Source organism: Erpetoichthys calabaricus, chromosome 5 (assembly GCF_900747795.2).
Source record: "Erpetoichthys calabaricus chromosome 5, fErpCal1.3, whole genome shotgun sequence".
NCBI lineage: Eukaryota > Metazoa > Chordata > Cladistia > Polypteriformes > Polypteridae > Erpetoichthys > Erpetoichthys calabaricus.
The window spans coordinates 27,917,993-27,933,450 of record NC_041398.2 but is presented as its reverse complement, the minus strand read 5'-3'; the positions used below and the strand labels follow the sequence as shown (position 1 = coordinate 27,933,450).

The 15,458-nt window shown below is 39.2% G+C and overlaps 1 protein-coding gene across 2 annotated transcripts; it reads left to right on the top strand.

Annotated features, from left to right (window-relative positions):
• The first annotated feature begins 232 nt into the window (after window positions 1-232).
• Window positions 233-14,177, top strand: LOC114651569 (zinc finger protein OZF-like). 2 transcript variants are annotated; one of them, XM_028801386.2, is made up of 3 exons: window positions 233-518; window positions 8,355-8,932; window positions 12,612-14,177. In XM_028801386.2, the coding sequence occupies exons 2-3, from the start codon at window positions 8,518-8,520 to the stop codon at window positions 13,793-13,795; spliced, it is 1,599 nt and encodes a 532-aa protein (XP_028657219.2). In that variant the 5' UTR covers window positions 233-518; window positions 8,355-8,517; the 3' UTR covers window positions 13,796-14,177. The 2 variants fall into 2 exon arrangements, with proteins under 2 accessions (XP_028657219.2, XP_028657218.2); XM_028801385.2 differs by having other exon boundaries at window positions 12,609-14,177.
• The last annotated feature ends 1,281 nt before the right edge of the window (window positions 14,178-15,458 follow it).

Sequence of the window (15,458 nt, the reverse complement as noted above, 5' to 3'; positions counted from 1 at the left end):
CGCTGCTTCACTTGCGATCTTGAGAGCTTGCCTTGACCTCAGTTAACCACTTGATGTCACTGTTCATACTTGGGCTGAGGCATCAAAGCGTCGAATCTTTTTCGGCACAAATAGAAAGAAAGCCTCAAAGCTTTATGATGCTTCATTTTTGCACCACTACTTTGAATTCAGATACTGTAGCTTTTACCCGTTTAAACGAACATTTAGATTGACGTCGTCAAGTGGAGTCGAAACGCCTTCGTGACACAGACTGACGGGATATGTAGTCCTGAAACAAGCTGCGGCGCAAGCGCCTTATTCCCGGCCCAGTTGCCTATTGTTTGGAATTTTTTTGTGTGTAAATTGATTTTTAAGTAGACGGTCAAAACCTTTACACACAACCCTGATTGCTTGTTGCATGGAACATTCGGCACAGAGCGAGTGCGACTTTCTAAAAAGCCGCCACTAAAGAGATCAGCGTGTCCTTTTCAAGGAGAACGAGAATGGAGGAGGAGGAGTAGGACGGCACGCCAAGGGCGGTGAGTGACAGGGCGGCGCGCGCGGGGATCCCGTGGAGCAAAGGCCTGCGCCAGCTGCACCCCTGTACCTCCTTTCGCCACTTTTAACGTTCAGATATTTATTTGAAACACAGCCTTTGAGTGGAATAGAATTTTCAGATATTTTGGCCGATACAAATTCGATACATTTACAAAATCGCATTTTTTGTCTTCATTTTTAGCCTCAATACTTGCTGAAACCGTGAACGCGAGCCACTGAAACCGGGCGTGGGCGTGTCCTGCGATGGTCTTCTGTGCTGTTCTTTCTTGAGTCTCCGTTGCTCTTGATGCAGACAGAATAGTCTTGGATTTTCTGCAACCCCGTGGTGAAAAAACAGGTTTTTGAATGACTGATTAGAATGAACGATGGAAACGGTACCTTATTCCGTTATCTCAGTTGACCGTGTAACATGTTGTCGCTGAATAACTTCGACCTCAACTTTATTGTCATATGTACTCGGTACAATGAAAATCTTTTTTCTAAATTCAGGATGGATCATAATGTACCCCTAGAAGCAATTAAAGAGTCGAGGTCTTTGTGACAGCTTTTTAAGAAAAATGAAGACATGGAGTACGGAAAAGCTGCAATCGTTAATTGCGAAATGTTTGTCACACGGCGGTCCCAAATTGAATGAGAATATTAAGCAGCGAGACGGTGACGACTGCTGAGCTTAGACCCCGATCCAGAAAGGCAGAATAGCGAAGTCTGATTCGAGGTCGAGGATGGGCTTTGTTCAAATAATAAATCCAGTCTGACCCATTACATTCTTTATTGATTGATAAAGTAAAGTTGTACGGTGTCAGCGCCATTTTAGACATGACAATTCGGATTTGCAGATTTAGATTATAATTTAGATTATAATACAAGGGTCCTCAATTACGGTCCTGTAGGTGTTTAGTGGCTGCAGGTTCTCACTTTAAATTTAGCCAGAGTGGATCTTAAGAGCAATGCCTTTGGGGAACATTTTTTGGTTCCCACATGATCTAACCAATGAACGTTCCAGAAAGAACTTATATATTTAGATCTGTAACAGGTGCATACAGTAAATAACCATGAGCAGATGATAACATCCATCCATCCATTTTCCAACCCGCTGAATCCGAACACAGGGTCACGGGGGTCTGCTGGAGCCAATCCCAGCCAACACAGGGCACAAGGCAGGAACCAATCCCGGGCAGGGTGCCAACCCACCGCAGGACACACACAAACACACCCACACACCAAGCACACACTAGGGCCAATTTAGAATCACCAATCCACCTAACCTGCATGTCTTTGGACCGTGGGAGGAAACCGGAGCGCCCGGAGGAAACCCACGCAGACACGGGGAGAACATGCAAACTCCACGCAGGGTGGACCCGGGAAGCAAACCCAGGTCTCCTAACTGCGAGGCAGCAGCGCTACCACTGCGCCACCCCAGATGATAACAGATATGTTAAATACAAATCATGATTTGATGATCATGACTTTAAACTGGCACCTGCTGTATAGGTACTGTTAGTTACATAGCCTAAATGCAGATTTTCTCCATCTGTTAATGTCCATCTAGGTAGCCTGCCATACATTAAAGATTTCAGTGTTATTATGTGCAAGTTTTTCAAAACACAAAGAACCAACTTCATATAAAGCACCCTTCCCAAATTGAAATGGTGGCTTGCCAGCCATTGGTTCTATGTGGAACCACACAACTCAGTAAAGAACCAGTATTTTTAAGAGTTCCGTTTCTTAATTAGAAGCCATTTATTTACCAGTTATTTATTGTAACTACCATTACAATAACGGGCGCTAGGGAACAGTCTATATTAAATGGCAAGGGACCTTTTACCTCATTAAATTTTTTCCATAAAATGCCTGTAATTTTCTGACAGTAATACTGGCTTTGCTGTCCGTAATATGCGTTTAATTTTCTGTCACAACAGTGGGCAATCAGCAGATTCTCCCCAGCAACTGATGTAATGTGCGCAAAAATAAATCTACTTTTAAAAATCATCGTATTGTAATATCATGAAAATTTGTTTATTTAGGAAAACCCCTTCAACGACTGACACTTTACACTTCACCAGGCCAAGCTTCTTAATCGCAAATCTGACATTCTTAGAGTGAACACTTGCACAACAATGGGGAAGCTGGTCTCCGCGTCTCAGTACCCGATTGGATTTTTCGTGTTTTATGTTTTAGTTCTTACCTCATTTTCCGAAAGCTGATTGGATCGTCCGCGCAATATTTTATAGGTCCCGCCCTCTCTGTCTTGTGTGACGCGTCAGGCGGTCTTTGAAGCATCTGCTTTGAAGCATCGCACTGTGCCCCGCGCATGCGCACTTCACCAGAAGACACACACATGGACACTGGACACACACAGGGGTTTTATGAAAAAGGATAAAGCAATACTTTTTTGGGCTTAGTTTTAGTTAATTTGCTTGTTGCAATTCAAAACAGTTAATTGCATATTTTAGTTTTAAACTGCTGCATTTAGGTTATTTTGTTGCCTGTTTTCTTAATCAGCTATCAGTTAATAATGAGGTGCAAATGACAAAGGAAAGCACCAGCTCTCAAGCTAACATGCTTCTATATAAACCAGTGGACATACATCATTAAAAAATTGTGTTAATATACTGTTTTGAAGTAAATACAAGGGAGAAAGAATGGACCACAAACCTCATGGATAAAGTTCTCAGAAAACAAAAAAATATGCAATTTTTTTTCTTTGAAGAATGAAAGCACTAACAAGTCATATAATTAAATACCATGTGTTATTATCTGTTAGGCCAGGCTTCTAATTACGAAACAGGTTGTAATGAAAACCTGCATCCATTGCAGACCCTTAGGGCTGTAACTTAGGACCCCATAATAGTGAATCATGCTTACGCAGCCACCAAAGCTCGACTGAAGAATGGGTGGAAGGAGGACTAGACCCTGCATGTTTCTACATCAACTGAAAATCGAGAGTACACCTTATCAGAAGGATTTAGGAGTCATAGTGGAGTGATCACTATCAACTGCCAGACAGTGTTCAGAAGCCATTAAGAAGGCTAACAGAATGTCAGGCTATATAGCGCCTTGATGAGTGGAGTACAAGTCCAAGGAGGTTCTGCTCAAGCTTTATAACACACTGGTGAGGCCTCATCTGGAGTCCTGGGTGCAGTTTTGGTCTCCAGGCTACAAAAAGGACACAGTAGCACTAGAAAAGGTCCAGAGAAGAGCGACTAGGCTGATTCCAGGGCTACAGGGGATGAATTATGAGGACAAATTAAAACAGCTGAGCCTTTATAGTGTAAGCAAAAGGAGAATTAAAGGTGACATGATTGAAGTGTTTAAAATTGTGAAGAGAATTAGTTCAGTGGATAGAGACTGTTATTTTAAAATGAGTTAATCAAGAACATGGGATCACACTTGGAAACTTGTTAAAGGTAATTTTTGCACAAACATTAGGAAGTTTGTCTTCACAAAGAGATCCACAAATACATGGAATAAGTGAGCAAGTAGTGTGGTAGATAGTATGACTTCAGGAAACTTCAAAACTAGTCTTGGTGTTTGTTTTGGACGAAATCATTGGGTAAGATTGGTGAACTTTGCTGGGCTGAATGGCCTGTTCTCGTCTAGATTGTTTTAATGTCCTAATTGGCACCATTGCTTATATAATTTAACCAAATAACTTGTAAATAAATCACTCAGTCAATGTAAATCTATCAACATATGCAAACATGAAGGGTACAGACACCAAAGCATGGAGTTAAAAAAGCTGCCTCCACATCAAATTCATAAGACTGAAGTCATCTTCGTAAAGGCACCCAAAACTCAAATGAAAATCCATAGAGTAAACAGAGCAATTACAACATAAAACAGTCAGCAGATCAGTCAGTCAGTGAATAAAACAATGAAATCCTTGATTAAGTTCACTTTTTGATTAGACAGCTCAGCTATTAACATAACAGATGAGTTTGATGGAACAAATGGTCTCTTCTCGGTTTTCAAATTTCTTATGTTTTCATAAGATAGTTGGCACGCCAGTCCTTTATGCATGCAAAATCTCTAACGGTACCTAACCCGCCACTCTTTTGACTAAGAAAATGTACAGTTTTGCCTGATTTCTTTCAACTGGCATCATTCCGTAAAACAACCCATGAGTGTGAGGAGGCTCCACATCTGAGGCTTACCAGAGGCCATGCACACCATTGCCAGAAGGGAGATGTGGCGAAGTGGTCTTTAAGTGTTCTGTCTGGCCAAGACCCCCCAATAATATCACAATATCAATATGATCCTTTTTTGCCATTGTCATACAGCAAAAAAAGTGATCAGTGACATTTTGGGCATGTATATCTGGTGCGCTTTATGATATGCAGACTGTAAGGAGGGGCAGTGAGTGAGTGAGTGATAGAGATGATGAAGCACTTAAAGAGCAATGCTTTCCCATGAAGCTGGCTATTTATTCATCAGAACTTGCTTGTATTTCTCATACCACCATAAGTTGTGTTGTATTTTGTGTATGCAGTTTGCTAATGGTGGTACATACTTGCTTGTGAACAGCAATAGTGAATAATTGAATGCTGTAAATTGCTATAGTCTGTTTTATTACGTATCAAAATTCTGACACCTGCAAAAATACATGTGTCCTAATATATATAGTATATGCTTTGTTAGAAGAAATTGTACTGAGTTTTTGATTAACAAAAAACCATCCATGGTCTTACTTTGGAAAGAATTCCTGTTGAACAGCATTTTTGCACAGTACTGTATATGTTCTATCTTATAACCTCTGAATAGAAACTGTCCCTACTGGTGTGATTAGCAACGGTCCTGTACTATTCAGGAGAAGTGAGAAAGGAAAATGTGCAGGAAGGCTGAGTTATTTAATAAATCTTTTTTCACATGCCCTCTGTACATAGCAAACATAAAGTGAACTGTCACCCAACACCCACTTCAAAGTTTGTAACACACTGCAGCGACTAAGACACTAGATCTACTGGGCAGGCTGCAGAAAAGAAGAGGTGTAGTTTGTTCACTACTCTGATGACTGCACCACTTTCAAAGGCACCACCTCTCAATAGAATGCCCCTCGTCTATGGCTACATGTAGGAGCACCACACAAACATCTACAGATGCTCAGTAGAGTCCATCCTTATTAGCTTCCTTACATCCTGGAATGGCACCTGCTCAGTTCACTGCAGAGAGTGTTTATTCTGCCACAGAATACGAAGGGTAGTCGAGCACACAGCTGTCTTCTCTTCAAGACATACACAACACTTGCTGTCTTAGAAATTGAAAGAGATTTACTAAATAACTCAGCCGTCCTGCACATTTTCCTTTCTCACTTCTCCTGAATGGTACAGGACCGTTGGTAATCACACCAGTAGGGACAGTTTCTATCCAGAGGTTATAAGAGAACATATACAGTACTGTGCAAAAATGCTGTACAACAGGAATTCTTTCCAAATTAAGACCACGGATAGTTTTTTGTTAATCAATAAACTTTCTAGACAGTTCAGTAAACAAAGTAGTCAATGAAGTGGGTATTTAGTGGGACCACCTTTTCCCAATTCTGTTATGTCCACTGTCATGCAGTTTATGAAAATTCTTGCATGGTCATTCTTTCCTTTTCCCGTGGCCCACTGCAGACTTTGGTTGTCTTACTTGTAATCCCAGACTTGATTGATGATGTGGAGATAAAGGGCTCTTGTGATCAGCAATACTATCTGGTGCAGGATTCCCTGCTCCTCGTTTTATGATTTTAGCTGTGTATTTAGGGTCATTGTGCTGCAGAATGAAGCTGATAGTATTGCATGATGGATAAGAATCTGCTTGTAGTTCTCAGCAGTGAGGGGATCAAATTATGATCTCTGTTTGTGCCATATCTGTAGGGGACATCCACTGCTGCCTACTGACATTCATTCATGTATTGTTCTCCACCTCTTTGATGGACAAACTGCCTTTTGTTAGAGCTAAAAAATTTCAAATTTGTTTACAATCAGTATACTTGAATGAATAGGAAGAGTTTGTCATGACCTTTACACTCGTGACCTTGTGATGTCACAACTGCTCATTTCAGGGTTCTTTATGTAAAAACATGGTAGTGACAATTCCACAAAGTGGCTGTGAAGAGCTGCAAGAACAGTTTTATTGATTTAATTAATTCCAATTAGGAAAACCATTACCAGTATTGAAATATTACGGAGTAATGGGGATTATGGAAGAGAGGTGAAAAAGAGAGTGCAGCCTGGGTGGAGTGGGTGGAGAAGTGTGTCAGGAGTAATTTGAGACAGACGGGTATCAGAGTGAAAGGAAAGGTCTACAGGACGGTAGTGAGACCAGCTATGTTATATGGGCTGGAGACGGTGGCATTGACCAGAAAACAGGAGACAGGGCTGGAGGTAGCAGAGTTAAAGATGCTAAGATTTGCATTGGGTGTGACGAGGATGGACAGGATTAGAAATGAGGACATTAGAGGGTCAGCTCAGGTTGGATGGTTTCGAGACATAGAGGTGAGATGATGTTGGTTTAGACATGTGCAGAGGAAAGATGCTGGGTATATTGGGAGAACAGTGCTAAGGATAGAGCTGCCAGACAAGAGGAAAAGAGGAAGGCCTAAGAGAAGGTTTACGGATGTGGTGAGAGAGAACGTGCAGGTGATGGGGGTGACAGAACAAGATGCAGAGGGCAGGAAGATATGGAACAAGATGATCCGTGGGAGCAGACGAAAGAAGAAGAAGATTACCAGTATTGAAATATAAATTATCCAAAACCTACAAAAATCTGATAATGTACACCCAGATACCACAAGAAAGCCAAAAAAAAAAAAATTGAAATTAGCTCAAGTCATAACACTTTGTTTTGTACGGCATTATTGTTAACTATTCTGAGGAGACATGCAAGTAAGAATTTTATTGCACTTTGTACACTAGATGGGGCAATTCCATTGTGTATTTGATGTAAAGATGCAATAAATTGATTAAAAAGACAAAGTAGTGGCTTGTTCAACACATTTTAATACGTAGCATAGCGAAACACTTGTTTCTTAAACCAGGCATTCAATGGTAAGTCCGCCTGTTTCAAACATGGTGCGTCTTATTTGATCATCGGATATTCTAGCCCTTATATCCATTTTTCTTTATGGTTTTCATTGCCATTATTCTTTTAACATTCTACTCGTGTGGATGTCGTACTGTGAATGTTTTGTTCTTTTATATGATAGATCAAATTACAGAGGGCAGCTTTTGACTTATTTTGCACAGCAGAGATATCTATTGAGCATCTAGTGGTTGTGTGCCCACTGAAGCCTTAATGCAGCAGTGCCACTGTGCAGTATACTGACTGACCTAAAACCACTGGCTGTGCACATCCTATGCTGACACTTCTCTAGCTGTTTTGTACTCCTGTCTCTTGTCGGATCTGATGCTCTGCAGATGCTGCACTTGGCTGAAAAATAATTAAAAACGTAGAAGGCAATATTATATGGACAAAATGACAGTCCTTAGTAAACTTCTGTTTAGTGCTTATTGATGCTCAGTTCTGGTGTTTTGATGGTGTCATTAATATGAACTGTATCTTTTGATTAATATAATATGTGATTAATATAGTGCTATACTATGTCTGCAGTACCTGCTGTGGTGTTCAAAACCCCTAATGCGTTTATTAGCTGGTTGCATTTTTTCTCTTTTGTCTGGTCCTTAACAGAATCCTCCATTCAAAAATATATTTTTTCTGTTGCTTACCCCATGTTATTTGTAATACTGGCCGAGAAAAATTTGAATCGTATATTTTCATGGATTGATTCCGTTTTTTTGCGCAGTTTTAAATATTTGTATATTACTTTCTGTTCACAGGTGAATACCAAGAGCTGTTTTTAGAAGTGAAATAACTCCTGCAGGGACATGTTTCACAACCTCCATTCAATGACCAGAATTGTAAAGCAGTAATACAAAAATGGAGCTGTCTGGGAAAAGCATGGAACTGCACTCATTGTGGTCATTTACAAGGTAGACAGCCATGGAGCAAAGGAAGGTCATCATCAAAGAAGAGGATTGTGACTGGGAACGTGTCCATTCCAAAGAGGGCCTCTGCCTGAAGCAAGAGGATTCTGAATGGGAACCTCCAATTAAAATGGAAGTAACTGATGACACAGACATCAACCATGAGATGCAAAACCTTGAGTATCCAAATATTTCTAAGGAAGATGTGTCTTTTGAGAATGATTCCAGTTTAAGGACAGGTCAAGTAGTAAAAACAGAAGTGACTGATTTTAGACCCATTCATCATTTAATAGACTCAAAATGCTTTCCTCAGCAGCGTTATGTCAATGTTAAGACTGAACCGGCAGAATTTGAGGACAATTTTAACAAGGCAATGTATTATAGGAGAGAAGAGCCTGAACAGCCATCACTTGCAATGCACACTGGAAAGTGTAAGTGGTGACATACTTTTTTTTTTTTTTTTTTTTTATAAATTCTGTATTGAGTATGTCTGGCATTGCTGACACTCTAGAAGAGTGTATATTACAGGTCTTCTCTTAGAGGTGGTAAGTGGTATTTTATCAGGGTTTCATACTTAAATCTGAGTAATCGCATTAGAACAATTGCGATGAGAACAGGTCATTCAGCCCAAAAAGCTTATCCATCTTTTTCACCTAGACTACCCAAAATAGCATCAAATTGAGATCTGAGGTCCCTGAAGTGTGCTGCTCTCCACGACACTACTTGGCAATTTATTCCTTGTGTCTGTGGTTCTTTGTAAGTTCAGTATGTTTTTTAACATTTGCTTGAAACTTGCACTTAATAATTTTGTGCCGTATTAAGCACAGAAAGGATCTTATAAGACTGATCGAGAGAAGAGATGTAAATAAATTCTAGTGAAGGTCAAAACCAGGAGATCAAATAATCTTAAGCGAACGTACCAAGAGGTGAAACAAAAATCAAAGTCGAAGATCTTAGAGCAAGGGTCAAAACCAGAAAATACACTAGTTAAAGAGGTAAAAGTTAGTACACAAAAAGCTATTTTCTCTAAAAACTCAGATAAGGAGTACCTATGATAGCTAAACTTTTAACCTGCTTCACGATTAACATCTGGGTCATGACCTCCATGACTCCACCCCTAACAATCAACAAAATTGCCTAGCAACAGGTGGACAAAAATGGCAATTGCCCTTATTAACAAAATGACATTGAAAACAATTCAAAATAAATACTCAGAACTATATTAACACAATCAATAAAAAATTCTGATGCAGGAATGAAAACCCTAGTTTTAAATACCCCTTTAAATAATCAAAAATCCTAATGGAAAACTTATTAAAAATGAATAAACCGACAAATCACAACATAACAAGTTTACAACCACATCCCCACATTCTTGTTAAAGAATTTACTTTAAAATTACAGCCTTGACCCATTGTACTAATTCGTTTTTGTAATTTAAATACTTAATTGTACTTCTTAATTTCTGTTAACATTAATGTATTAAGCAAAAAGGGACTCAGGCATCTAAAATAAGCTACAAAAGTAGGCCAGGAACCTTTACTTGGCTTTCCCAGAAAAGGTTCATCTCAAGGTAGTCTATACTCCCAACTCAACAGGCAGGCTTTAGGCCTGTCCAGACCCCAGAAATGGAGAACATGCCTTTAAAGTTCAAAACTATCTAAATAGCTCAAAATGCACAAAATAATGGCAAATAGGATATGCCAAAAAAGGAATCCAATGTAAACATCTATCTATCTATCTATCTATCTATCTATCTATCTATCTATCTATCTATCTATCTATCTATCTATCTATCTATCTATCTATCTATCTATCTATCTATCTATCTATCTATCTATCTATCTATCTATCTAATAGAAAATATAATGTTAATTTTCACTCGTATGCAGCTGACACCCAATTATAAGTTTCTTTTAGACCAAATGAAGTTTATCCGATGTTGTCTTTAATTAGTTGTGTTAGTGGATTAAAAGAGTGGATTGATGAGAACTACTTGTCTTTAAACTCTGATAAAACAGATGATAATTATTGGAGGGAGTGACACTGAATCCAATGTAAACAAGACCAAATCTGCAATTTCTTTGCTGATAGATAGATAGATAGATAGATAATTTCCAATCTATCTATCTATCTATCTATCTATCTATCTATCTATCTATCTATCTATCTATCTATCTATCTATCTATCTATCTATCTATCTATCTATCTGGCTGTGAGGCTAGGGATCTGTACTGGCAATCGGAAGGTTGCCGGTTCGAATCCCGTAAAATGCCAATAGGGACTCTGCTCTGTTGGGCCCTTCAGCAAGGTCCTTAACCTGCAATTGCTGAGCGCTTTGAGTAGTGAGAAAAGCGCTATATAAATGCAAATAATTATCTATCTATCTATCTATCTATCTATCTATCTATCTATCTATCTATCTATCTATCTATCTATCTATCTATCTATCTATCTATCTATCTATCTATCTATCTATCTAACAGTAATCCAAAAAAAAAATCTAGAAACCAAAATTAACAAAGAAAATTAATTCAAGTCCTAAACAATCAAACAATGAACTGCTAAAGGACTCACTTCCCAGCCTGAATTTATGGGCTTAGGGTGGTCCCATCACTTGAGGTTTTACCAACAAAACACATGCAACATCTAAGAACAGTCACCCATACATAATGAACAATATAAAAATATTAACAGTAATTACATGAACGCATGAAAAATACTTAATATAAACAAAGAAGACACAAAAAAGTTACACAGGAAAACCCATGGTTAATATGTTATATATAAAGGTCTATGCATGGAAATGTGTGCATCTGTCTGGCCCAGAAGTGAGAGGTGGATTCCGGGTAAGGGCTCCACCTCTGAGGAAACAGAAAACTTACTTAGCTGCTAATAACACAAGCGAAGCGAGTACATCAGCAAAATGAAACCTCTGAAGAGAAAGACAAAGTTGCTCAGCCGCTAACATCAGCAAATGGTACCCCTTTTTTACTTTTCCTCCTGCTACTAATGCACAAACGATGCAAGCACATCGGCTAAACAAAACCTCCGAGGAGAAAGACACCTCACACATCTCTACATTTCAGTTTTTTACTGACAATTTCAATAGTTTCTAGGACTCCGTAATGTAAACACAGCTAGTATAATATAAATACTAAAAAATATAACATAATGAAGTGTTTAAAACTAAGAAATTTTCTGTTGCAGATGTTTAGTGTGTATTTAAGAAAGCAGTCAACTGAGGGCCTGTCATGCATCTCTGATGTTCTTATCCCCTTGTTGTCCCTTTCTTTTTCTGTCCTGGTTAGATATCCTATACACCCTCTTCTCTCATGACAGTAACAGGCACCTTTGTATGAAATCTTAAGTGTTTTGGCAATCTGTCACATTGAATAACTTTCATTACACAAAACACAATAAACCGAATTATTTCTTCAGAATGCTGTTCAGTTTTGGACGTTTTTGAACCCAGAAATTAACTGTAGGAAGGCTAGCAGTTTGCCACCCATATTAGCAAAATAACAGGTTTCAGTGGTGCTAATGCAGTTACAAAGGTTTCTCTAATAACAAAATAGCATTTAAACCTGATTAATTAAGGATGATCTAAAGAGATTTTACCATTAAGGATGATCTAAAGAGATTTTACCATGAGGATGCTGGTGTGGTGACCACTGAAAAAGGGGCTTTGCAGTCCTGTGTGAATAATAAATTAAAAATCAGTCATTTCTAGCAGTAATAGCCATAAGCAACAGTAGTAATGTCTTGACTATTTTTCTAAATCCATTTAATGGTACATTCATAAAAAAATGTCACTTTCTATCAGAAATGCAAACATTTCTGTATGATGTATTTAACAGTAAAATTAGACTTTGTTGTAGTCCCTGATTTGTACACATTGCTGCAAGGATAGGCTTCAACTCAGCATGTGCCTAGTGTGAAAAGCAGACTAAAAATGGATTGATAGCTTCACTGTGTATTTTTGTCCACCCCTGTCAAAAAGTTCATACCATTTTGGATATTGTTTCTATGCTGAATATAGTATATTCACTTAATATCGTACACATGATGTATGCATAAAATAACAATATGTCTCTGTTTTATAGCAGATTTAAAAGAAAAGAGTAGCTGTTCCGCACCCTCCTTTGTTCAGAATGGTCTTCAGTGCAGAGTTCAAAGAAAACCACATGTCAAAAAAAAGAAAAAGTCGGTGGCAACGTTGGACGTCTTGGAATCTCTGCCGTTGCAATATGGTTCTTTACCTGTGGAGAAACTGACAAAAATAACTGCCCTGCAGATTCAGAATAAATGCACGCAGAGTGCAAATCCAACGTCAATGTTTATCTGCCAAGACTGTGGGAAAAGCTTTAAATGGAAATCTCATTTTAAGGCACATCAGAGCATTCACAGTACAGAGAAGCCATACTGCTGTTCTGAATGCGGGAAGTCATTTTCACATATAAGCAACCTTCAAAAGCACACACGAACTCACACAGGTGAGAAACCCTATTGCTGTTCTGAGTGTGGTAAGAGATTCTCACGCAGAGGCAATCTCCAGTCCCACACAAGAATTCACACAGGAGAGAAGCCTCATTGTTGCTCTCAATGTGGCAAGCGATTCTCACGCAGAGGTCATCTTCAGGCACACACAAGAATCCACACTGGAGAAAAACCATACTGCTGTCCTGAATGTGGCAAACGATTCTCCCATGTGGGCAGTCTTTACACTCACAAAAGGATTCACTCTGGAGAGAAGCCACATTGCTGCTCTGAATGTGGCAAGCGATTTTCACATATAAGCAATCTTCAGAAACACTCGAGAATTCATATTGTGGGGAAGCCACATATCTGTGCTGAATGTGGCAAACGATTCTCTTACATCTGTGCCCTTCAAGTCCATACTCGAATGCACACTGGAGAAAAGCCGTATTGCTGTCCAGAATGTGGCAAGCGATTTTCTCTCATAAGCAATCTTCATAGTCACCGGAAAATTCACAGTGGAGAGAAACCACATTCTTGTGTTGAATGTGGCAGACGATTCTCATGCAGTGGCAGTCTGAAGAGGCATACAGTAATTCATACTGGAGAGAGGCCACACTGCTGTGATGAATGTGGAAAGAGATTCTCACGCATCAGCAGTCTCCAGAGACACACAAGAATTCACACGGGAGAGAAACCGTATTGCTGTTGTGAATGCAGTAAAAGATTCACAGATAGACGACAACTCAAGAGGCATCATCGTATTCACGTGGGGCAAAAGATGGAACTCTGTGCGAAGATGGACTCTGTCTGATTAAAATGATTTGAAAGAATGCAGCATATGATGGCCACTGTCATGCAGATTGTTTTGTCTTGCCCCATATTTAAACTGAATTTGCAGCTCATCAGGAAGTATTACAAGACCTCAGTTATTTCAAGCTTCAACATTATTTAAAGGAACTTGAGCATTATTTGTTTTTCTTTTTAAAGTACTAAAAAAATGGAAAATCAGTGCTAAGAAAGACTAAGGGGCATAAAAGAAATATTGTGATCAGTTAGAAAATGAAAGTAAAGTATCAGTTTGTGTTTCATGTGCTGACCTTGCAGATGATTCCAGTTCTGAATTGTGTGTCATACATTGAGTATGTCTGTAACGTGCACTCTAACTTATCAATAAAAAATGTATTTTAATTTCATCTCTAGAAACATTTTTTTAAATCCATAATTTATTTAAGTTGAGATAATTTTATTAGGAAATCAACACTGAAAGAGTAATCTCTCCTGTCTCACATGTTGCACATAACACATTATTAAACATGTTTTTAGAAACTTGTGTCATATTTTGTGGAAGAATTGTATATTCCGTGGGCACAGTGTGCATGGAGAAATTAAAAAGCTGTGAGGAGTAGGGTACGACCCCATTCTTAATACTCACCAAAAGAATTTCCCTTGTCTCAAAAGGATAAAAGAAAAGGTTGTCAAATAGCCATTCAAGAATGCATAGACAGGCTATACAAAAGGACATGTGCATGAAAAGCATGCCAAGATTAGCACATCATTTCCTTGCTTGACATTTATGCACATACTAGCAACCCCGCGATTCGCCAGCGAATTGGATATCCAAGAATGGCAATCAGTTTCTGTTCCGTCCGATATCTGGATGGATGACATATCATGGAGGGTGGGTGCGTCTAGGGAAATGTCATTTAATTACATACGCATATCTGTAGTAAAGCGGTCTCGTCTTGTGGAGACGTGATTCCTTGCCTTTGCCGACACCGACCGCTGGCAGAGTGGAGCACAGCCAGTTCAGCCCTGCCCCCTGCGTCCATATCCGGTTTACACCGTGTAGTTTGGATGTCTGGGGTTTCCGTACTGCAATACTGTAATGTGATTCACATATGCGCTGAATCCTCTCGTTTTTGTTTTCTCTGTGGCGGGCTCGTTGCAGTGCGGCAGTGTGCGTGACATCCGGTTTACAACCTTCTCGTTTCTGTGTTTTCTGTGCAGTGCAGCAGTGCGCGTGTGCCTTGATGTGCCCAGCGCCCTGCGTCCATATCCGGTTTACAACCTTTAGTTAGTAAGATGGATATCTTCTTTGTAGAACATTTCTAATTTGAAAATTTAAGAAGTGATGGGATGACATGGAAGATACTTTGGCTTGTGCCTTATGGATTTAGGAAACCGAGTTTGGGTCCTAGCTTGGTTACTGCTGGGAAAACTCAAGCAAACTCAGGCTGGGAGATCCTTGGACTTCATCATTTATGAGAGGAAAGTTGATAAATACCAGGTCCCCTGTAGCTCATTTTTTCAATGGTAGGCAACATCTTGATCAAATATATTAGAACAATTGTGAGGAGAACAGACCATTTAGTGCAACAAAGCTTGGTTATTCCCATTCATGTAGATTCTCCAACATAAAGATAAATCAGGATATGAAGGCCAGTAAACTATGACTCTCTGAATCACTTCTATTG